The sequence below is a fragment of the Dipodomys spectabilis genome, unplaced genomic scaffold (genome assembly GCF_019054845.1).
Source record: "Dipodomys spectabilis isolate Male_0828 unplaced genomic scaffold, ASM1905484v1 ptg000329l, whole genome shotgun sequence".
NCBI lineage: Eukaryota > Metazoa > Chordata > Mammalia > Rodentia > Heteromyidae > Dipodomys > Dipodomys spectabilis.
Genome location: NW_024871006.1, coordinates 3,660,476 through 3,685,214, shown reverse-complemented (window position 1 = coordinate 3,685,214; position 24,739 = coordinate 3,660,476). Strand labels below are relative to the sequence as shown.

At 44.3% G+C, this 24,739-nt stretch overlaps 1 protein-coding gene across 2 annotated transcripts in view; it reads right to left on the bottom strand.

The window, feature by feature from the left end:
* Tex2 (testis expressed 2) overlaps positions 1-24,739 on the bottom strand; it is a 110,374-nt gene that overhangs the window by 47,636 nt on the left and 37,999 nt on the right. For both annotated transcript variants that reach the window (XM_042702596.1, XM_042702597.1), the window contains exon 2: positions 2,945-4,595. In XM_042702596.1, the coding sequence (XP_042558530.1) occupies positions 2,945-4,570 (1,626 nt within the window). In that variant the 5' untranslated portion in view covers positions 4,571-4,595. The remainder of the gene's footprint in view (positions 1-2,944; positions 4,596-24,739) is intronic.

Sequence of the window (24,739 nt, the reverse complement as noted above, 5' to 3'; positions counted from 1 at the left end):
AGTGTTGCTCTACTGTCTTGTTGAACAAATCACTGTGATCCACTGAATGATATTAAGGTCCACTACAATGGTGTCCTCTGGATAGCTGGTACCCTGTTGGTACATAGCAGGGATGAGATCAACATTAAAGGCTAAAGATTAAAATTACAATCTTCCTAAGAAAAGCAAGTGCTCAAACCAGTTTAAACCTAATGTCACATTCAGTTATTAGGCACTGGAGTTAATGTAAGCCCCATTTTTCTTTGCTAAAGTTAGTGCAAGTTTTCTTAGAGGCCATGTAAATCAGGTAGTCACAGCCAAGCCACACACATGATGAGTCACTTTGTTCTACATAGTAATGGTAAGGTAAGGATGTCACAACCTCAAGAGTCAACATCATCCCTTAAAAAAGAAACAGTCTCCTTGGCCAGGTGCCAGTGGCTCACACCTGTAAACCTAGCTACTCAGGATGCTGACAGGATCACGGTTCAAAGCCAGACTGGGCAGAAAAGTCTGTGAGACTCTTATCTCCAATTAACCACCAGAAAAACCAGAAGTGGTGCTGTGGCTCAAAAGGTACAGTACTCGCCTTGAGCTGAAGAGCTGAGGGACAGTTCCCAGGCCCAGAATTCAAGCCCCACAACTGACAAAAACAAAACTTCCATGTGAAAGAATGAAAAAAGGACAGGTCGCAAAGTATATACCATTAAATCAAGTTAAAAAAAGTAAAGTGGGGGATGGGAAGGTGGCTCAGTGGTAGAGCACTTGCCTTGCATGCCTGAGGCCCTGGGTTCAATTCCTCAGCACCACATAAGCAAAAAGAAAAAAGCTGGAAGTGGCGCTGTGGCTCAAGTGGTAGAGCACTAGCCTTGAGCTGAAGAGCTGAGGGACAGCACCTAGGCCCAGAGTTCAGGCCCCACGACCGCCCCCCCCAAAAAAAGTAAAGTGGGAGAGGAGGTACATGTATGTGATATATGTCTTCATGCATGGAGATGTATTTAATGGTATCATTAATTAAGGTAATGATAACAAATCATTAGCTTCCTCCCTTTTACTACTGTGATATCCATTTTTTTTCTTTTTTGTAGTTCTGAGGTTTGAACTTCGGACCTTGAACTCTGCTAGGCAAGAATTCTACCATTTGAGCCATGCCCCTACAGTTCTAATTTTTTTGTTTTGAATAGCCTGTATTTTTTAAACATTGACTGCTGCTTTTGAACAAAGAAAAAAGGATTATGAAATTATAAAACAAATAGCATTTTGGACCCTTACAGAATTATTTCCCTTGTTTTCTTTTGGCTTTGTTTTTTGCAATATAGAGATTATGCTGCCACCTCTAGAATGTTCTAATTTAAGCAGAGGGAAGGAAAAGTTAATTAATTTGGAATTTGAAAAACTAATTGTTTAAAAAGGCTAACAAGGTTCAAAAATGATTCACAAAAAAAAATTTCTCTTAGGTATATCTCTTGTAACACAAGGGCTTTGATGGCTCCAGACTTGCGCTTTCTGCAGAGGTATCAGCAGAGGCCCATCGAGCTCCAAATCTGCCTCTGTTATTTAATGAAATGTCAAGAAAAGTTGAACAAATGGCCACCTCTCAGAACCCGAATATCTGGGTATAAAATTGGAAACATCAAATGCCTATGGTTATGAAGTTGAATTAGACAACTTTTAACTTTTCTGATCCCATGCCCTGTCTGAAAAAACACACATAAAAAATGTGTGTGTGCACGAATCACTATATAAACCGTACTATGGATATGATGAAACAGACAACAACCATAAAATTTAAATATGCAATACAAACAGAAACTCAAATATATTTGTCCTGAGCCCTGCTGGATCATCTCAGGCACTGGCAGACAAATATGCATAGACAGGTGATGTCTCTCTCCACTGTGCACAGACAAGAGAGTACAGCCAGCAAGGGCCACTAGCTGGCACTAATCTGCCTTTTCTTCCTTGCTTTCTATTACAATTTTGTGAGGATTTAACCCAACTTCAAGGTCTTGATTATTTAACCCTAACAGAGAAGGCCCTAACAGATCCTCGGCAAGTAGCAAATCCCTGGCAAACTTAAATAACTAATAGGAACTAGATATAAGTAAGAACTGGAGGGCTGGGATGTAGCTCAATGGCAAAGCGCTTGCCTAGCAAGTGCAACGTCCTGAGTTCGATCCCCAGTACTAAAAAAGACAAAAAAAATACAGTTAAAAAAAAATAAGTAAGAACTGGATCAAAACACTACTTCCTCAAGCCATCTGGAAATCTTAGAAAAACATACTTCTGGCACAAAAAGCCTTTAATAATCAGCCAAAATAATTGTTAAGAAAGCTGTATGGGGGCTGGGAAGGTGGCTCAGTGGTGGAGTGCTTGCCTTGCATGCCTGAGGCCCTGGGTTCGATTCCCCTGCACCACATAAGCAAAAAGAAAAAAGCCGGAAGTGGCGCTATGGCTCAAGTGGTAGAGTGCTAGCCTTTAGCTTAAGAGCTGAGGGACAGCACCCAGGCCCAGAGTTCAGGCCCCACGACCGGACCCAAAAAAAAAAAAAAAAAAAGCTGTATGATGGCTAGGTGCTGGTGGCTCACACTTGTAATCCTAGCTACTGAGGAGGCTGAGATCTGAGGACTGTGGCTCAAAGCCAGCCCAGGCAGGAAAGGCTGTGAGATTCTTATATCCAATTAACCACCAGAAAACCAGAAGTGGAGCTGTGGCTCAGGTGGAAGAGCGCTAGCTTTGAGCTGAAGAGCTCAGGATAGCACCAGGCCCAGAGTTCAAGCCCCACAACGGAAGGAAGGAAGGGAGGGAGGGAGGGAGGGAGGGAGGGAGGGAGGGAGGGAGGAAGGAAGGAAGGAAGGAAGGAAGGAAGGAAGGAAGGAAGGAAGGAAGGAAGGAAGGAAGGAAGGAAGGAAGGAAGGAAGGAGTATGAGACCACATATACTTGATAGCAGCTAGAGAGGCCTACCTTTAGAATTTCAGGTTCTTTGATGTCCAGTGATCTTATATTCCAGTGTTGCAGAGTTTTATGTGACTTAGGATATTTATGAGCACTTGGTGGTGTAAAAAACCAAATCATGCAAATCGCAGTCATGAATCCAAGGCCAACTCCCAGAAAGAGTCCACTAATATAGTAGGGGAGGGGGAGGATGAGGTATGCATAGACACACATTACAAAGAAACCCAATGTCTTCACGGGTAATTCTACCTGTGTGTCCACCTCATCCTCACTGTCAAGATCTACACGATCATCCTCGAGCACCTCTGGCTTGAGAGGGATGTCTGGGGGCTTGTCAGCCCTCCCCTCCCCCTCAGTTTCCAGGTCAAAGTCTTCAGTGTACAGTTCACAGAACTCTTCATCCTCTTTGCTCACTAAGGCAGACAAGGAACATTTCTCAAGAACGAGAGAACTTGTCTTCAAACCTAAATCCTTCAAACTGCTTGCCTGGGAGCCTTTGGGTTCCACCTCTCTTGCGTGCTCTTCCGTGGACTTTGAGGGGTCACTCCTGGCAAGGCTGGAGTCATTCCCAGAACCATCCCCTTCCGAGTCACACTCCTCCTCCTTGATGCTGTAGTTGTTATTGCTTTCCAAGTGCCCGTTCAAACTGGACAGGTTGGAGAGTTCTGAAGCACTTGAAGATAAGGCTTTGGGCCTATGGCTGCCACTTTCTTCCCCAATAATTTTACTGAGGAGCTGAAAAGGTTCATATATGACTTCTGAAAGGCGTCGTTTAGTGTCTTCAATTTTTGCCTCCATCTCGGGCACTTTAAAAAAGGATCGAGTATCAGAGGGAGAAGTCAGTGGAGAAGAAGGTGCAGTTTTGGAATCTCCACCTGTGTTTCGTGGCTGTGTGAACTGCTTGAACAGGTGCAAATTCAGTTTGGAGTCAGGAGGCTTATAGGACACAGAGTCGGACTCCTGCCAAGAAGTGTCTGTGGACAGAGACTTGACTAATGTTTTCATCAAGTGCCTGTGCCTGGGGGTGTGTGGGGACTCTTTTGGCTCCACCTCAGTAGACAGGGATTTCACCAGGCTCATGAAGGGCTTTGCACTGGAAAGGGCGGAGGATGAGGCACTGGATGAAAGGACAGGAGACTTGGAAGGAGAAGACAGTGGGGAAGAGGAACTGGTTTTCTGCTCAGAAAGGGACGACACACTAGGAGAACTAGCTAAGGGCCCTGATGAAGAGGACCCTGGGGACAGAGCCAATGGCACTGTACTTAATACTTGTGCTGCCGGAGAAGGGGATTCCAGCAGCTTTACAGTGTTCTCGGAGACGGGCAAAATGGCAGGGGACCGGGACACAGACAGTCCATCTGCCAGGATGGCAGCAGGGCCCACGGTGTCATGGCCAACCTGGGGTTCAAGATAGAGGTCTTCCTTGGCTTCAAGCCCCGTTACAATGCTTTGGTCGTCCAGCCCCTCAAGGTATTCCCTGAACTCCTCCTCCTCTTCCTCCTCCTCCTCCCCAGATGCCGAGAAGTGAATGGCGATAGTGTCTCGGGACACAGACCTCTGCACGTGCACTTTGGGGGCTGATGGTTTTGGCATGTCAATGGTTTTCTCTGCATGGCGACCATTCAGACTTGTCATTGCCGGCTTCGCAAGGACTCAGGCTCTGTGGAAACAGTGAGAAAAGCAGAGATCAGAGAGCAGCTTCTCCACAGGACACACTGCTGTTTGCCGGAGGAGGCTAAGATAAAGCTCAGTTAAAGTGTGATTATGCTTTTCCTTGGCAGATGTCCACTGTTTCTTCACTTCAGTGGGTTTAATGGTTTAATTTTCACTAGATGAATTCCAGTTAGTCATTCTCTCTTATGAGGAAACCACACACTAGTGTTACAAGCGACACACAATCTGTCTTACTTCCCAACATCTGAATAACCACTTCCTCTCTTTCACTGGCCCATTTCTACTAAATTCTCTACTGTTTAAAGTACCTAAGCAATAGATGCTACCAGAAGTCCAACAGGATATAATGTGCTTCCTGGTAATTTTCAGGATACTATACAAAAAGGTGCACCAGTGGTCTTCTAGTTATAAAGTTAACTCAAGAGGGATTCTACTTCCTTGGTAGTATTCACAGCCATTCTAATGATTTGCCTTACTTCTCCCTCCAGCACTAGTACTATCTTGCCACTACAAATAAGAGGTGAAATATCCAAGTGGGGAGGTCAGTAAAATTAACCGCATGACCATGACCTGTTTACTTCTTTATTCTCTTAACTGGTAGGTACTAGAAAGCCAGGGTGTTGAGGTAGCCATGAAGACATGACTGTTTATTTCAAGCCGAATTCATTATTCAAATGGCAAGACAATAAAAGGTCAATGCTGCAGCCTACTACTCATCAAGAATTCTATTGAGTGACATTGATCAACATGCACTGTACTTACAAACTGACATGTTGAATTGAAACCTCTTTGTATTTAAGGAGACAGACAGACAGACAGACAGACAGAGGCCAGTACCTGTGGCTCATACCTGTAATCCTGGCTACTCAAGGCTGAGATCTGAAGATTGTGGTTCAAAGCCAGCCCAGGGAGCAAAGTCTGTGAGGCTCTTATCTCCAACAAACTACTCAAAAAAGCCAGAAGTGGCACTGTGGCTCAAGTGGTAGAGCACTCACCTTGAGCAAAAGATGGCACCCAGGCCCAGACTTCAAACCTCAGGATTAGCAAAAAAATTTTAAAAAAGGAAGGGGGGGGGGGGGGGAGAAAAAACTCTTGAGGACTATTGTAAGAGTCATAGAAGCCATGCTTTCTGCCGTTCTGGAGCTTAGTGGCTAGTTGGCAACAAGATGGGTATTTTAAAAGCAGAGCAGCTAAATAGACGATGCCAAGCCCACCTTTCGCCACCGTATATTATATCTCTCCTTGCTCAGTTACAGCCCACTGACTAGGCATCAGGCATCATGTCAGTCCTCACAAGATCAATAGCCCAAAGCTGGGTGCCAGTGGCTCATGCTTGAAATCCTAGCTACTCAAGAGTCTGAAATCTGAGGATCGCAGTTCAAAGCCAGCCTAGGCAGAAAAGGCCCCACAAAACTCTTCTCCAAATTAACCACTCAAAAACCAGAAGTGGTGCTATAGCGCAAGTGGTAGAGTATTAGCCTTGAGCACAAAGAGTCTCAGAGACAGCACCCAGAACCCAAGTTCAAACCCCACAATCAAAAACAACAACAACAACAAACAAACCTGGAACGGAGTTTACATCAAAAGAGGTAAGACACAGAAAACATTCAGGAGTTCTGAAGAAGGCAAGATCTGTGTGTGACACAGGACATCCACTTAGTCCTCTAAACTGATGGGTAAGGGGAAGTGAATGGGCATGATTAGGAAGGAAAGGACAGGCCATGAAGACCAGTGTGGGCTAGATCCATCTATAATCACACTCACACTCACACTCACACACACACACACACACACACACACACACACACACACACACACCTATAATGAATAGGTATTCATGATGCAAAGACCTGAGGATTGTAGTGTGAAGCCATCTCACGCAGGAAAGCACATGAGACTTATTTCCAATTAATCAGCTAGAGCTGGAGCTGTGATTCAAGTGATAGAGCACTAGCCTTGAGGAAAAGCTCAGAGACAGCGCCCAGGCCCTGAATTCAAACCCAGTACCAGCACACACAAAAATATGAATAAATAAGGCATGATGGCCCAGGGGAAACAGCACCTGTCTTGGGGCCAGGCAACAGGGTGTTTGGTACTTGTTCTCTTCCCAGCTGACTCTGGAAGAGGCCTGAACAAGCATCTTAAGCTGGAAAATCAGGGAACTGGGGTCCTTTCTAAATCTAAAGCCCAACAGGTTTATGTTTACAGGTGATTATACACAACTTCACACTATATAGTAACAGGTAATCTACCTCCACAGGCCATCAACATGATGTTGCTAATTTTTTCCTTTAAAGTGAAGCGCTCTGTACAGTTAAGTCTTCAGTCAAATATTCCTAGAGAATATAGCAAACCTGCAGGGAAGGGTGGAAAACAACGATCCTGGAACACAAAAAAAGTGCAAATTCTCCAAGGATGACAAGATCTCGAGTGCCAGGGCTGACACAAGATGGGCACATCTGAAATGACACATTCTCGGTGTCAAATCCTTGAGAGAAATTACTTTCACCAAAACTTTCCAAGAGTTTTGCTGGGGTTATTCAGGATCCTTCTATCTCAGGTGAATTTGGGGAAAGGAAGGATCTCATCAAGCACGCAAAACCATTTATGTCCAGGAACTGGCAGCAGCCAGAAAAAAAACACAGGCTCTGGTCCAGAATGATTCCTGTTATCCGTACACCAACAAGTTTGTAGGTTTACAAAGAAGAACTATGCCAGGAGTAACAGGATTTTTATTTAGCTGCCATCTAGCTTTACAAGGGTCATTTTAAAAGAAAAGTATAGAGGTAATTTAAAATGAAAATTGGTCCTTGATAATTCTCAGCAAGTTGCTTTAACAGCAGACTGGAGAGCGCATTAGGCTCTGTTTTCTAAGGCTGCTGCAAGGGGTACAGTGGCTGCCCAGTGAAAGTAGCTGTGGTAAAAGTCAAGTACAAAGTATACAGTTCTGAATCTGATCAGCGTAAGCCGGTCCACTGGGAAGTAAGGCAAGAGTGGAGAGGACTGACTGAGGTGGGTGGGCTGGGAATCAAGGGGAAGTCAGGTCCAGCCCAAGGTCATAGCATGAAAAAACCAAAACAAAACATAGAGAGCATCCACAGGGCTGTAGTCTCAGCAGTCAGGCTGGGCCCCAAAGGGAAAAGCTGGCATTTGTGTAGAGCCCAGGACAGGCCTATTTGCCCAGTCCCCTTCCACACAGAAAGGAGGCCCCTGACCTGCCAGTTAAAAGGGATCTCTGAGCCAGGCGCCAGTGGTTCATGCCTATAATCTTAGCTACTCAGGAGGCAGAGATCTGAGGACTGTGGTTCCAAGCCAGCCTGGGCAGGAAAATCCGTAATACTCTTAAGTCCAATTAATCACAGCAAAACCTGGAAATGGCGCTGGGGTTCAAGTGGTAGAGTGCTAACAAAAAGAGCTCAGGGACAGTGTCCAGAGTTCAAGGCCCAGGACCAGCAAAATTAAAAAAAAAAAAAAAAAAAAGGGAGGGAGGATTTCTCTTGATCTCCATACCAGCCAGACTGCCTATATTGGCCAATATGGTCTCTCAGGTGGGCCCCATGGAGAGGGGATACCTGGCCGACAGTAGGGAGAAGACAGTCTGGCTCATGGTCAAAAAGGAAATGCTCTCCAGTCCTCAAGTAGCAGCTTCAGAGGTTCATAATCAACATTCTCCAATCCACACCTCCCCAGTCTCTGGTGTGAGACCAGGGCATCACTCATTACCCACCCTCCCTGGCTGCCTCCCTCCTTCCCTGCCTTTTTTCCCTACTGATGTTTAAACAGGGTCTTGCACTTGCTGGCTGGCACTTTACCACTTGAAGCACTGCTAGTTCTTTTCTGTTGAGGTGATTTCTTGGAAGGTCTCATGTTTTTTGTTTGTTGTTTTTTAAAATAAGTATTTTATTGTGACAGAGGGGTTACAATTACATGGGCAAAGTAATGAGTGCATTTCTTATCAAGCATTGTTGCCTCCTCCTTTGTTTCCCCTTCCCATCCCTTCCCGCCCCCTGGGTCTCATGTTTTTGCCCAGGGCTGGCATGGGTCATGATCCCCCTGCATAGCTGACGTTATATATGTGAGCCACGGAATCTGGCTGGTATTCTCACAGGTATTCTCTTCCTCCTCTTCCTCCTCACTCCTTCTTGAGGGTACTGCGGTTTGAATCTGGGGCATACAGCTTGCTAGTCAGGAGCTCTATCATTGAGCCACACCTCTAGCCCCACACTGGTACTTTTTTTTTTTGGTTGGTCATAGGGCTTGATCGCTGGACCTAGGCACTGTCTCTGAACTCTTCACCGCAAGGCAAGCGCTCTAACACTTGAGCCACAGAGCCAATTCTGGTTTTCTGGTGGTTAAATGGAGATTATAGTCTCATGGACTTTCCTGTCCCGGCTAGCTCTGAACCATGACCCTCAGATTTCAGCCTCCTGAGTAGCTAGGATTATAGGCATGAGCTACAGGTGCCAAGCTCACACTGGTATTTTTTAAATGCAAGAAAACCTCTGGCCTCTGCCAATCACATAAACTGAGATTAGACTAGACGAACAAAGACTACTTCTAGACGAAAATCACTGCATAATTTGCTGTACTAGAACCAGAGTCCATGGTTGGGGCTCTCGACAACCTATCTGGTGGTCTCCCCCAGGCCCTCTCCTTCCTTCTGTGTTCCTAATGGCAGACTGAAAAGGCCAATAGAGACTCTCCCCTCAGCCAATCACAGCCTTGTAGGACAGCAAGGCCTAGAAGAAAGTCAAGTGACAACCCAGAAGATGACGTGGTCTGCACAATGGCATACCACTGACTTGAGTGTCAGGTCCAGACACCATTCTCGCAGTAACAAGCTTCCTCCTCAGGTAGAAAACAGAGACATGCTCTTTACTCCTGCTGTGCCCTGGTCATGGTACCCACCATCTGACCCTAGTCACAGATGGCTCCCAGTGAGCTAAGAGCTGGGTTTTCAACTAGTAGCATGTGACCAGCTGGACTGAGAAATGAAGGGTTTCATTATCCATCCAACAATCTAGCACTATAAAAAATAATGAGCCTCCTGCCCTCGCCTACCAAAACTCAATCATGTCCAGGCTCAGAAAAACTGATGACCTTTCTCATCCCTCAGGAACTGAAATGCCAGCACAGGAAATTTTCTACCTAACAGATTTCATTTTTACAAAGCCACTGGCAGAGGGCTGGGAAGGTGCCTCAGTGGTAGAGTGCTTGCCTTGCATGCCTGAGGCCCTGGGTTCGATTCCTCAGCACCACATAAGCAAAAAGAAAAAAGCCGGAAGTGGCGCTGTGGCTCAAGTGGTAGAGCACTAGCCTTGAGCTGAAGAGCTGAGGGACAGCGCCCAGGCCCAGAGTTCAGGCCCCACGACTGGACCAAAAAAAAAAAAACAAAGCCACTGGCAGACCACAGGCCTTGGAGCCTAAAACTGACCCCTATATCATATCTTATGAGGAGGGTCCAAAGATCACACTGTCTGTGTGCTTCCCTGGGGACAATTTCCTATTAGAGATATGTTGAAGCAAAAGTCTGACATAATCACAATGGTGCTACAGATTAAGCATGTTTAGACACAGAAGGGACAGAGGTAGCAGAAGCAATGTAGAAAAACAAGCATGGTAGGCTGGGAAGGTAGCTCAGTGGTAGAGCGCCTGCCTTGCATGCATGAGGCCCTGGGTTCGATTCCTCAGCAACACGTAAGCAGGGGAAAAAAAGCCAGAAGTGGTTCTGTGGCTCAAGTGGTAGAGTGCTAGCCTTGAGCTGAATTGCTGAGGGACAGCACCCAGGCCCAGAGTTCAGGCCCCACGACCGGACACAAAAAATAAATAAATAAATAATAATAATAAAAGAAACAAGCCTGGTATCTGGGAAGGCAAGTTTCATTGTCAGGCCCACTGTCCTGTTGCAAACAACAATGATAACTAAAAAGTAAAAATATTTCTATCTCTATCTATATATTCTGAAAAGTTGAAAAGTTCTGGTGCTTCTACAATTGAGTAAGGACTAAGCAGGCTAAAATTTAGGAAAACAGAAACCCAGAGATATGGGTCCTTCAAAGCATCAACTTTTAATGGCTTCCTCAGCAGAAATCAGAGTCTAGGGCTAGTTTAGGTGAAGCGTTAACCAGACTCACACAGTAAGTACTAAGGGACTGCAAAGGGCTTCATCTACCCAGGACCAGGTGAGCCAGAAACAAACTAGCCTTCATGCGGATCAGAGACCCAGGTTTGCAGATTCTGAAAAAGTCAGGAACCTTCATCATGGAGTTATTACGCCAGGAATACCCTCAAAGGCCTGGCAGAAAAGGTGAACACTACAGTACTCCCCAAGAACCAGGCCTCAAGCTATTCTACAAACATTCTCCATGATAAAAAATAGCATAACCAAAGGCAAGAAGCAGACAAAGAATAAGACTGAGGACCATAGACAAAAAAAAAAAAAAAAGGCAGAAAAGGGAAGAAAAGTTAAGTCCTTTAGTCAGATAAAAGAATTATCTGGTACATGTACTCGTACATACATACGTACACACACAAACACACACACACATACACACACACACCAAAAAAAGTATGTTTCAAGATGAGTTTGACATACCTGCAGGGAGAATTACAGGTAAGCAGAGCAGCCTAGAGGCCATTCTCAAAGGCATGGGTGAGTTAAGTGATGCCTGAACAAGATGATTGAAAAGACAAGGACAGATATGGAAAACAGAACAACAGGAGTGAAAGTTACATCTCTATAAAAGGGAAGGTGTAGCTTCTGTGAAGGAAGGCAGAAGATGAGGGAGGGTAGCAAGTAAAATAAAGCCACCCAACCCCCCCACCCCCCACTGCTTCACAAAGAAAAGAACTGTCCCCTGAGGCTTCCCTTCTACTTCTACGGGTTCCTCTAGGATAGGTCCACATACTCTCTGCCCAGACCTAACTGCACAAGCAGAGTACTTCTTGCCTCTAGCCCCAGTGTTACAAGGTTACTCCTGAATTGGGAGAGGCACCATTTCTCCCTCTCCTGTGGGGAGATGGCCTTGTCAGCCTAGGCTGGCAATAAAACTCCTTTTTCTGTGACTGTGTCCTCATGGTCTTCTAGGATGTGTGCTTAACTATCTTGAGCTGGAAGGAATAGCCTGGGTTAACCCAATGTTAACAACAACAACAAAAACAAAAAGAGCATCCTTTAAAAGGGGGAGAAGGAGGCGGAAGACTCAAAGGAAATGTGAAATGGAAGCAGGGACCTAAATGATGTTGGTATGGTACCATGAGCTAACGAAATCAGGTGTGCTCTAAAAGCCAAAAAGGGCAAGGAAATATCTCCCATAAAAAAAAGGCACCAAAAGCCTCCAAAATAAATGCACCCCTGCCAACACCCTGAGTTTAGGGCTTTTGGGATCTAGGATTGGGACATAATGGATGTGTACTGTTTTAAGCCATTCATTTTGTGTTAACTGTAGTCATTTGTTGCAGGAACAATAGACAGCAAATACATGGAGAGGTGTTAATATCTCTCAAGTAATAAGGATACATTATTGAAGAATGAATTCACTGTTGTGGACTCTTATAGCCAATATTCAAAGTATAAAAAAAAAAGTTGCCAGCTTTCTCCATTAATAAGGAGCTCTATGGGCTGGAAGGTGGCTCAGTGGTAGAGCGCTTGCCTTGCATGCATGAGGCCCTGGATTCGATTCCTTAGCACCACATTAAGCAGAAAGAAAAAAAAAAAGCTGGAAGTGGCGCTGTGGCTCAAGTGGTAGAGCACTAGCCTTGAGCTGAAGAGCTGAGGGACAGCGCCCAGGCCCAGAGTTCAGGCCTCACACTCCCTTTGGAATAGGAGAGTTCCATTCACTAAAGGGTATTATGGGAAAGCCTTAATTTAAAAGGAAAACTAGAAAACAAGCAAAGAAAACATCTGGCTTATTTTCCAGGATCAAAACTTGTCACCTCAAGTAAAAGAATGAAGTTGGATCATATAAAAAAAATTTTAACTCAAAAACACCAAGCACAGGTGCTCACATGTGTAATCATAACTATTCAGGAGACTGAGATCTGAGGATTGTGGTTCAAAGCCAGCCTGAACAGGAAAAGTCCCTGAGACTCTAATTAAAAAGCTAGAGTGGAGCTATGGCTCCCATAATGGCAGAGCTCTAGCCCTGAGTACAAAAGCTCAAGGATAGGCCCCAGGCTGAGTTCAAGCCCCAGGACTGGCAGGTGTACACACACACACACACACACACACAAAATGCGCGCACGCATGCACACACATACATACACACACCACCAAAATGAACCAAAGATTGAAACATAAGACCTAAGACCCAGAGAGAGACAGACAGAGAGAGACACAGAGAGAGAGAGAATATATAGAAGAGAGGTAGAGATGAAAATAATGAATGCAGGAGCTTCAGAACAGTGGCTATGGCAAGGATTTTTTGGCTATAACACCCAAAGCACAAGAAACAAAAGCAAAATTCAGTAAAAACAGACTGCCCCAATTTAATCTGCTACACATCAAAGAGCACAATCAACAGTGTAAACCAGGAGTTTATGGAACAAAGGAAAATATTCAAAATTCAACATATCTGATAAGAGGTTTATTACCAAGAATATACAAAGAATTCTTAAAATTCAACCAAAAAAAAAAAAAAAAAGCAAAGGACTTAAGTAAACATTTCTCCAACAAAGATATCCAAATAGCCAACACACATATGGAAAGATGCTCAACATCCCAAAGTATTAGGGAAGTGCAAATTAAAACCACAATGAGATACCAACTTATACTCAATGGCATGGCTGCGTGTCAGAACAGAAAAGATGTGTTAGCCAGGATATAGAAATTACCGCCTTTATGCCATGTTGGTGAGACTGCATAATTCTAAGATACAATGGAGACTCTAATATGGAGGTTCCTCAAAAACTCAGATACAGAATTGCCCTATGATCCTGCAATCCCACTTTTGGGTATTTACCCCAGAGAAATGAAAACACAGGCATTTATGTTCATACAAGAGATAGAAGCAATGCAAGTGTCTATTGCCAGATGAATGAATAAACAAAATGTGATGCACATAGACAATGGGTTATTATTCAATCTTAAAAAGGAAGACATCAAATCTCATGCAAAAAAAAGATTAAACTTGAGGACATTATGCTAAGTGAAAAAAGCTAGTAACACAAAATCAATACTCTGATTCTACATACATAAGGTCTCTAAAACAAAATAGGTCCCTGTTATCGGGGCTGGCTAGAAAGAAATGAGGAAGTATTACTTAACAGATATAGAGTTTCCATTATGTAAGATAAAGGTTCCAGAGTTGTATAATAATGTAAATAAACTTAACACTATTAAAAATGGCTAATGCTGGGTGCCAGTGGCTCATACTCAGGAGGCGGAGATCTGAGGATCCCAGTTTGAAGCCAGCCCAAGCAAATAAATCCAAGAGACTGTTAATTCCAGTTAACAAGCCAGCAAAAAGCCACAAGTGGAAGTGTGGCTCAACTAGTAATATGCCAGACTTGAGCAAAAAAGCTTAGGAACCAAGTTCAAGCCCAGGATCAGCAAAAGAAAACAAACAATGGGCTGGGAAGGTAACTCAGTGGTAGAACGCTTGCCTTGCATGCATGAGGCCCTGGGTTCAATTCCTCAGCACCACGTAAGTAAAAAAGAAAAAATCCGGAAGTGGCGCTGTGGCTCAAATGGTAGAGTGCTAGCCTTGAGCTGAAGAGCTGAGGAACAGCACCCAGGCCCAGAGTTCAGGCCCCACGACCGGACCCCCCCAAAGAAAAAGAAAAAAAAAGAAAACGAAAACAAATAAACACCAAAAAACTCACCAAGATTCTTTTTTATTTTTTGGTGGAACTGGAGGTTTGAGCTCAGGGCCTTGTACTCTACCACTTGAACCATCCAGCCCTTTTTACTTTAGGTTATTTTTCAGATAGGGTCTCACTTTTGAGGCCTATTAGGTAGCTGGGATGACAGGTGTATGCCACCACATAAGCTTATTGCTTTGAGACAGGATCTTGCTAAACTTTTGTCTAGGCTGGCCTCAAACCACAATTCTCCTAAGCCCTGCCTCCTGAGTATCTGGGACTTATAGGCATGATCTTGTGTCCAGCACCAAAAAAAAAAAAAAAAAAATTTATATGTATATGTAGAAATATCACAATGAAATCCTTCTGTTTAACACACAAATATAAAATTTTATGTGTATTTAAATTTTTGTTCTGTGTGCAAAAAATAACTTTTAAGTTGGTCCTTTAAAATCTAAAATGAAATAATTTACACCAGTTAAAACAATTGCATTTTTAAAAACCTCACATTATTCTTCAGTGTTTACATTTCAGTGTGGTTCTACAGTAACAGCTATACATTTAGAGGAAAGAACAAAAAAATTAAGCCAAGTGCTCAGCTAAGCTGGGCCTTGGCCAGAAATGCCTCCAGGAAGCAGTATATCCTCCGCTGCTCCATGAAGGCCTTGCTGAAGATCTTTACCATGCTTTTCCATCAGACACCCATTTCTTGCTTTGATTAAGAAACCCTCAAATATGAGTTTGTTGCTCCAGGACTTCTGTAGGATTCTGTTCTATTCCATCTATAAATAAGAACTAAATCAATGGCTTCCATCTAGGGAGCAAAACAAAGGCTGCAGAGCCAATTGCTCTCCCTCTCACAAGCTCCACAAGCCGTCCACCCACTGGAGGCAGAAAATGCCATAACATCAAGGAGACTTGTTTAATTTCCACATCTAGAGAAGGTTATCATCACTAATGAAGCCATGAAAAGCCAATCAACAACAAATCAGACTGTACAAGAGAAATGATGAACTATTTCAAGACTGGGTGTTGGCATTTATTAACTTAGAGATAATAATTCTCTCTAAATCTGGTGGGGGTTTTCTTTGGTATAATTTCCTGGTAACTTCCTTTCCTACCTCCAGCTGTACCTGACACAGATTCATAAAAAGAAGGTGGTTCCTTCCTGATCATTACTGAATTCCACTATTAAATTCCAGCTCCACTTCCACTTTTTGAGGAATGTCCTAAGTTTCTTTTCTCCAAGGTCATAAGTTAAATTCTGTTTCTGTAAAATTTAGCCTGTTAGACATGTGCTGCCTCTGAACAGGCTTGTACTTTATATCTACAAGGACCATCTGGAATCCTGGGTTGTGATGGTCTATAGTTTTAATTCAAATTTCTTTTGGTAGAGGGGAAAAAGGAAAGCTGCATTCTGTTGCCCAGGATGCCTTAACACCTCATATCTGTGCATTTTAAAATAGGCCTTTTTGTTAAAATGGAGGAAGGAGGTGTTAAGACTTTTTTTTTTTTTTGTTTGCTTTGATGATGCACAGAAAACAGTGAATCTGTTCAATACCAACCATCCTAGGAAGGTCTGACTTAGTTTAAAAGTTGCAAGTACATCTTAATAGCTATGTCTTGATTCACTTAAAGTCAATGAAACAGCTGAACTATAGCAGTCACTGTAATCTATTCTTACTGGAGCTCCCAAACAAAACTCAATATTGACGTCCTAAATAATGGAACAGCTCTAGCCTCAGTTTCATTTAAAGAAAAGGACAAAACTTCTTTCTTCAGCACAGGCACTCAGACATCGATAGTTTAACTGAGAGCACTCTTTCTGCATTGCTTATGCAGGACCCTACTGGACCTGTCACCAGCACACAGCAAGAATGGCAGGGCCACTAATAAACTAGCAGCCCCACTTCTGCCACATTCACCAGAATTCATTTGAAAGCACCAACATAACTTGAATTTTTCTTTATAGATCGCTAGATGGTTCTAATAATGAAGTCAATGAGAAACTTTTTTTTTGAGAGGGGAGGGAGGTGTATGTCAGTCTAGGACTTGAACTCATGCCTGGATGCTGTCCCTGAGTTTCATTTGCTCAAGGCTAGTGTCGCACCACTTGAGCCACAGCTCTACTTCTGGCTTTTTTGGTAGTTTTAGTGGAGCCTCACAGGAACTTTTCTGCCTGGGCTGGCTTTGAACCCCAGTCCTGAGATCCCAGCCTTCTGAGTAGCTATGATTATAGGTGTGAGTCACCAGAAACCAGTTCACTTTTTTGGGGGGGGAGAGGGGTAGTTGGTCATAGGATGTGAACTCAGGGTCTGGGTGCTGTCCCTGAACTTTCTTTCTTAAGGCTAGCACTCTACCACTATGAGCCACAGCTCCACTTCCAGTTTTTGAGTGGTTGATTAGAGATAAGAGTCTCACAGGGACTTTTCTGCCCAGGCTGGCTTTGAACCACAATCTGTAGATCTCAGCCTCCTGAGATCTCACAAACATGAGCTATCGGCACGTGGCTGAAGGGCATTAAAAGACTTAACTTGATATAGGGTAAAATCTGCTAAGTATAATCTTTTCTTTTTTAAATTTATTTTTATTGTAAAGGTGATATATAGAGAGGTTACAGTTACATGGGTCAGGTAATGAGTACATTTCTTCTTGAACACTTAAGTACAATCTTATACTAGAATTTTCTTTATAGACAGAAATCGGCAGCTCAAACACAGTAATTTCTGGAAAAAAAATTAACTGTTTTGTGATCCTAGGGTATAAAGTCAGGGATTCACACTCACTAGACAGAGGATCTACTTACTGCTTGAACCACATCCCCAGCCCTTTTTGCTCTGGTTATTTTTGCCATAGGGTCTTATCCTCCCATTTTACATTTCCCACCACAGCTAAGATGAAAGGGGCATACCACCTCAGTAGCTAGTTGAGAAGGGATCTCATAAACTTTTTGACAAGACTGACCTCAAACTGCAATTCTCCCAATCTGTACCTCCTGAGTAGCTCGGACTTCGGACGTAAGCAAATGAAAAAGTTGAAATCTGAGCTTGTGCATGTGAATGCATGTATGTATGTGTGAGTGGGGGAAAGCAGTGGTTATAAGAGTAAAACCAAAGTGATGGTGACAAGGTGAGAGAAGGCATGGTGGAGAACCTCCTGGAGGCCACGCTGAAGGCTGGCCCTGGCAAGCTGAACAAGCTCACTGGCAGACCGAGAATGGGAACACTGATAAAGGGAGGACAAGAAATCTAAGGGCATAATCAAAATCTGCAAGGTCAGAAGCTACTGTGCTCTGTATAAGAGGTACAGCCCTGACTTGGCTAGTCAGCCACTCTGTGGTTCTGACAACTACTTACTTGTAAATAAACCCTGAGAGGGATCGCAGCCCAATCAATTCTCCCACTGTTTAGACTGTGCCAAGAAAGGACCTGAACTGAGGACAGCCTAGTGACAGTCATGGGACCCAAGCATGAGATTCTGATACTTGCTCTGAAATAGACATAATAATCATGACCTATGACATAGCAAGTGAGCCTGAGGTGGCAGAGGCAGGCTCTGCAAGAAGGACCAATATCTTCAAATGGCAGTGAGGGGTTCATTCACTTCACCATCTTGAGCAGTAAATGGAGGAATTGTCTTCAAGGAATTCTCCATAAGGCTCTCAATTCTGCCAGATATACCATACTTGGAGTCCAACTCTCCCATTTTGCACCAAGAAATCCTTGGAAGCTATTAAAGTCAAGCAAAAGAAACCAAGTGTATTTCAGCCGACTAACTTGCCTAAAATAATGAAGTCAAAGTACTTTTCAAATAGCTCATCTCACGTTAACAAATACTTGCTGGCCTTCCACAATGTATCTTGTTTGGCTCAGCTGTGAAACAGCTGGACATGGTCTGGTCCTAGGTGAAGGGCTGGCTCTACTAGAATGAGATGCAGATAAGCAGTGCTATATGCTAAAGCAACCAAGGATACCTGTCAATCTGGCCTGGTCAAGCATCCCACATCCTTCCCCCCAACTGTCCAACTGCATACAGGTGGCTTTGTCCTGGCCATGACAGAGGCAGAACTCACATAGGGCCTGAGTCATTTGTGCTCTATTCCTAGGAAGTCTCAACGAATCCATCTTATGGAAGGGTGTTCCCTGGGACTCCCAATAGCCTACAGCAAGAACTCTACCTACCCTGTATTTTAATACTTATCTTCCCAATTTTACCTCACATTAATAAGTGTTTGTGAGGATTAAGATAGAAGGTAGCTAGATTTCTGAAACGAGGTGACAACGAAAGAGGCAATATTACTGCCCAAAACACCTGGTTAAAAGCTCTAACTGGCCCCTTTGGCCATGTGGCCTCTACCATGAACAGCACAGTCGGGAATAAATAAACTTGTCTCTCCTGCCTGAATACTGTGTGGTGTTCTCTTTATCGGCTACCTAATTAAACCTACCTATTTACCTTACATATGGTGCTATGATAGGGAGGGGTTTTTTGAGTTAGGAATGGCACAATTCCTTCCACTTTTTCTCATTCCTGATCACCCTCTTTTCCAGGAACCGAACTGCCATGTGACACCATGTAAGACTTTTCACCAATACCACTGCTGGCCTTCACATCCACATCCATACCACTTCTCTACACTGGTGAAACTACTCTCTACGGGTTCTCTGCTGCTCAGTCTCTCTCCACATGTGGCGCCATGCCCGTAGAGAGCTCCCACAGCCTTTAGCCAAAAGGCCAGTCACCTCCAGAGCCAAGGACGCTTGGTCATTTCTCTCTAGAGGACCCTGGGGGAAGTCAGGATGCAGCTTCTGCCTGGTCAGCTCTCCTTCACTCACCACACTGATTCTCTCCTGCACTTGTAATACGGTGCTTTGAGTCATGCCCAAGCCAGGAAACCCCCTTTTAAATGCCTCCTGCACTCCCTGGAAAGCCAGAGCGCCGAATTTTTTACGCCATTGTCAGATCTAGACAGTTTTTGCCACTGCAATGGTAAATGGTCAGAAGTCTATTTTACTTTGAGGCTCCCTTTGCTCTCTCTCTGCCAGTCATGTCCAACTTTCCCTGTCTCTCTCTTTCTCTCTCCCTCTTCCTCTTTTCTCCAACCTTTTGGCTTGTGTCCTCAAGAGTGCACTGCAGGCTGGGTCCCAAGGCCCTCCCTCAACGTTCCCTCACAAAGCCTAGCCATTCTAGGTTTGAAAATGGTCCATATGTTTTCCATATGTTCAGGTTTTCTTGGCCTGTTCTCTGTCTCACTAAGCCCTTTACCTCTACCTCCCAGCTATCTCCTCTACAAAGGTAACTTTCCTTATCTTATAGTTCAACCTCTCCCTTTCTCATATTTCTCTCTCTCTCTCTCTCTTTCCTTGAGAGCACCCATACTCTGTTAAAGGGTGCCCCCTTCCTTTCTGCTTGTTTGCCTGTCTGCTTGCTCACTTATTCAATAAAGCTCCACCAAGTTTTCTTACCATAGGAAAAAAAAAAGCTCCAACTGAAATTAAACAGGTCCAGCTTCACACCCTAGCTCCAAGGCTTGTCAGCATGTGACCCTAGACAAGCTCCTGCCAAAAGCCTTTACTCCAGGGGATGTAACAATGCCTACCTCCCAAGGGCTGCTGGGAGAATTAAGAATAACACTGAACAGACAAGAGCTCTTATTATTGGCTTCGGCCTCAGGCCTGAGTACATCTTTTTCATCTGAGCTGACTGAGCCATTGGACTCCTCCTGGGTGTGTTATCAAAGACCAACAAGCCAGCTAGTCTCTAACCAGTCTCCAACCTCCTCCAGTAAGGAGGAGACTGATCTGGCTGGCTGATGTTACCTTTAGCTCAGACAGATGTGAGGATTGAGAATGACAAGGTCAAGGACAATGTAGAACCATGGAAAAACTTACACATTGAAATATACAATAAAAGAGAACTTAACCTGGTGCTGGTAGCTCACACCTATAATCCTAGCTACTCAGAAAGCTGAGATCTTAGAGGGTGCTGGTAGCTCACGCCTGTAATCCTAGCTACTCAGAAGGCTGAGATCTGAGGATCGTGGTTCAAAGCAAGACTAGGCAGGAAAGTCTGTGAGACTCTTTTTTTTTTTTTTTTTTGTCCGGTCGTGGGGCCTGTACTCTGGGCCTGAGCGCTGTCCCTCAGCTCTTCAGCTCAAGGCTAGTGCTCTACCACTTGAGCCACAGCACCACTTCCGGCTTTTTTCTTTTTGCTTATGTGGTGCTGAGGAATCGAACCCAGGGCCTCAGGCATGCAAGGCAAGCACTCTACCACTGAGCCACCTCCCCAGCCCTGTGAGACTCTAAACCACCAGAAAAAAACAGAAGTGGCCTTGTGGCTCAAGTGGTAGAGCACTAGTCTTGAACTGAAGACCTAAGGGAAGTGCCCAGGCCCAGAGTTTAAGCCCCGCAACTGACAAAAAGAAAGAGAGAGAGAGAGAGAGAACAACAGCTTGGGATGGTGTGTATTTACCAACAACCACCAATAAAAAGAATATAATCCACGGGACCCTATGTTATAAGAAGACTAAGTAAAACATGATTTGCTGTCCAAGTTATCTTCACTTTCAGCACAAAGTTGGTTAAGAATCATTTTTAAAGGAGGACACTGGATGAGATGCATAATCACATCAACCTCTTTTTTTGTCCCCTCTCCATGAGGGCTACATAGTTGTAAGATTCTAACAATGTCTAGCCGTGAAACAGAAGTCAGAAACCTGGATGGTTTGAGTACCTTTAGTGTCCTTATCCTCAGTAAACATGTCTGAAAGGATCAAAACAGGCCTCAGACTCCCAAGGGTTCCTTCACAGATACCAGGTCATTACTAGGAGCCTAAGTCAGCATCACCTGATGAGTAGGACAATAAGTGATCATCCCTAGTTATCAAAGGCAAGTTGTACCAGATCCTAGGAGATGTCTTCAACATAAAGATTATACATCTATCCTATTCCATTTTAGAGATTATAAGACCAATGATTTGAAAACAATTCCCTAGTAATCCAACACACTACACCTCCCTTCCTCATTCCCTCATTCCTTCCTTCCCCTCTCCCCCAATGGCCATCATTGAATTCAAACTCATCAGTCTAGCTGGGTACCAGTGGCTCATGTCTATAACCCTAGCTACTCAGGAAGTTGAGATCTGAGAATTACGAGCACACACGCGAGCATGTACATACACACATACACACACACACACACACAACCCTCACCAGCCTAAAATAACATACTATACTACACGTACTTAAAACACACACACACAACCCTCACCAGCCTAAAATAACATACTATACTACACGTACTTAAAACACATACACACACACACACACACACACACACACACACACACACACACACACACACACACAAAGATGCAATGGAATTCAGGAACTCTGTAGGAGGCATAGTACAAGCTATTCCTAGGCATTAGTGACTGGTTAATCCAGTCTATACCCACACTCAAAAGCAACACTCAGAGGCTGTTACTTTGTAACTGGCTATTATACTGTAAGGAGTACAGTACCTCCATCCAGGTCAACCAGTCAACTACCTCCAATATTTTATTTAGTCTGTTTATTTTAATTAATATTTTTTGGAGTCAGAACTGGGGCTTGAATTCAAGACCTTGCACTCTCACTTAGCTTTTTCTGCTCAAGGTTGGCACTTTCCCCCTCAACCCTCATCTCCATTTTTTTTTTTTTTGCGCTGGTCCTGGGGCTTGAACTCAGTGCCTGGGTACTTGCTGCCCCGAGCTTTTTGCTCAAGGCTAGAACTCTAATACTATGAGCCACAGCTCCACTTCTGGCTTCTTCGGTAGTTTTCTTTATGAGTCTTGCTGGGGCTGGGAGGGTGGCTCAGTGGTAGAGTGTTTGCCTTGCATGCATGAGGCCCTGGGTTCGATTCCCCAGCACCACATAAACAAAAAGAAAAAAAACGCCGGAAGTGGCGCTGTGGCTCAAGTGGTAGAGTGCTAGCTTTGAGCTGAAGAGCTGAGAGACAGCGCCCAGGCCCAGAGTACAGGCCCCACGACCGGACCCCCCCCCCCAAAAAAAAAGAGTCTTGCTGACTTTCCTGCCTAGGCTTTGAAGCTTACCCTCAGCTCTCAGCCTCTGAGAAGCTAATAATACAGGCAGGCGCCTCTGGGGCCAGTTTGAGGATGTTTTTAAGGACAATCTGAACCCCAAGCCTTGAAATTACAAAACTGAAAGAACAGAGGTCCATCACCAATTCTGAGAATAAGATGAACTGAGTTTAGGGGGAATCTAGAAGATTCAGAGGACATCTTAAGGTCTGAGACAGCCCTAGTATCAATATCAGCAAGATGTTCAAAGCTCTGCTCCGGTAATTGATACTATTACATATCTACCAGAGAAGAAATTAATGACTCTTTACTAATAATCAAGAGATTAACAATTACCTAAAAGTAATAAAATGAGAGCAAAAGAAAATTGGCTGGAGAACATAGGGGAAAAAAAAAACTAATAACATTGTGAAAGCAACAAACATAAAAAATATTTCAGAGGGAAGTGGTGCTGTAGCTCAAGTGGTAGAGCATTGCCTAGAGCTGAAGAGCTGAGGGACAGCATTCAGGCCCAGAGTTCAAGCCCCACGACCGACAAAAACAAACAAAAAATATTTCAGAGGTGTCTTTACAAAATATATTTTTCGGCGCTGGGTAGGTGGCTCAGTGATAGAGTGCTTGCCTTGCATGCATGAGGCCCTTGGTTCAATTCCTCAGTACCATATAAGCAGAAAAAGCCAGAAGTCGGCTGGATGCCGGTGGCTCATACCGGTAATCCTAACTACTCTGGAGGCTGATATCTGAAGATCACTGTTCAAAGCCACAGCCAGCCCGGGCTGTGTCCTATGTCCAATAAACCACTAGAAAATCGGAAGTGGTGCTACATGTAGCTCAAGTGCTAGAGTGCTCACCTTGAGCTGAAGAGCTGAGGGACAGCACCCAGGCCCAGAGTTCAAGCCTCATGACCGACAAAAAAAAAACAAAAAAAGCCAGAAGTGGGGCTGAGGCTCAAGTGGTAGAGCACTGGTCTACAGCTGAAGACCTGGGGGGTAGCGTACAGGCCCAGAGTTCAGACCTCACAACCGACCAAAACAAACAAAAAAAAGAAACACAAAATATATTTTTCAAGAGCATCTAATTTCCTCTACTATCCAATATAAAAAAATCTTTAGGGGCTGGGAAGGTGGCTCAGTGGTAGAGCACTTGCCTTGCATGCCTGAGGCCCTGGGTTCGATTCCTCAGCACCATATAAGCAAAAAGAAAAAAAGCCAGAAGTGGCACTGTGGCTCAAGTGGTAGAGCGCTAGCCTTGAGCTGAAGAGCTGAGGGACAGCGCCCAGGCCCAGAGTTCAGGCCCCACAACTGGACCCCCCAAAAAAAAATCTTTAAATTTTGATATCCTAGGATAACCAGTTCTGACTCCCTGGGTAGCTTTACCTTTCTTTTGCAATAAACTTCTCTGCTTTAAAAAAAAGCATCCTAATTTAAACGTGGCAGCAAGCAAGAAATGCTGAGGTGGAGAAGAAAAATAACTGTTTCCTCAAATGAGTGATGAAAGGTCTCTGCCTCAAGCCAACAGCTCCAAGTGGGCACTACTTCACTCAAAGTGTCCAGAGAATCAGCTTTCACTGAAGACACTCCCCCGTAATCCTCATAGCCTAAAAGGCAGGAGTTAAGCTTCCATTTCCCAAATAAAAAAACTGAGGCTCAGAAGTTAAATGGCTTGCCTAAAGCCTCATAAACAGAAAGGGTGGAAATGGTAAACAAACAGGTCTAAGTCCGCCTCCCACCAAAGTAAAGCATGCAGCTGCCATTTCCTGGAGGCTGTGCCTGGGAGACTACAGGTGGCCTGTTTATTTTGAAAAGTCTTGTTATCACCAGCAATTAATCAGTAATGCATCTTAGCCTCAAATAACCTTAATTTTTTTTTTTTTGGGGGGGGTACAGTCGTGGGGCTTGAACTCTGGGCCTGGACGCTGTCCCTTAGCTCTTCAGCTCAAGGCTAGAGCTCTACCACTTGAGCCACAGCGCCACTTTCTAGCTTTTTTCTTTTTGCTGATGTGGTGCTGAGGAATGGAACCCAGGGCCTCAGGCATGCAAGGCAGGCACTCTACCACTGAGCCACCTTCCCAGCCCTAACCTTAATTTTTATAGGGGCTGTTTTTGTTAATTCAATCTTCTCAGCTTCCAACTACTCATCTTTGGTCCTCAGCTCCACCCAGACCTGGGACCTCGCTCCTATCCAGGAGTTCCCTCCATACAGCTGGCCCCTCCCTCTCTCCACCCAGACCCACCTGAACTCCTATCTAC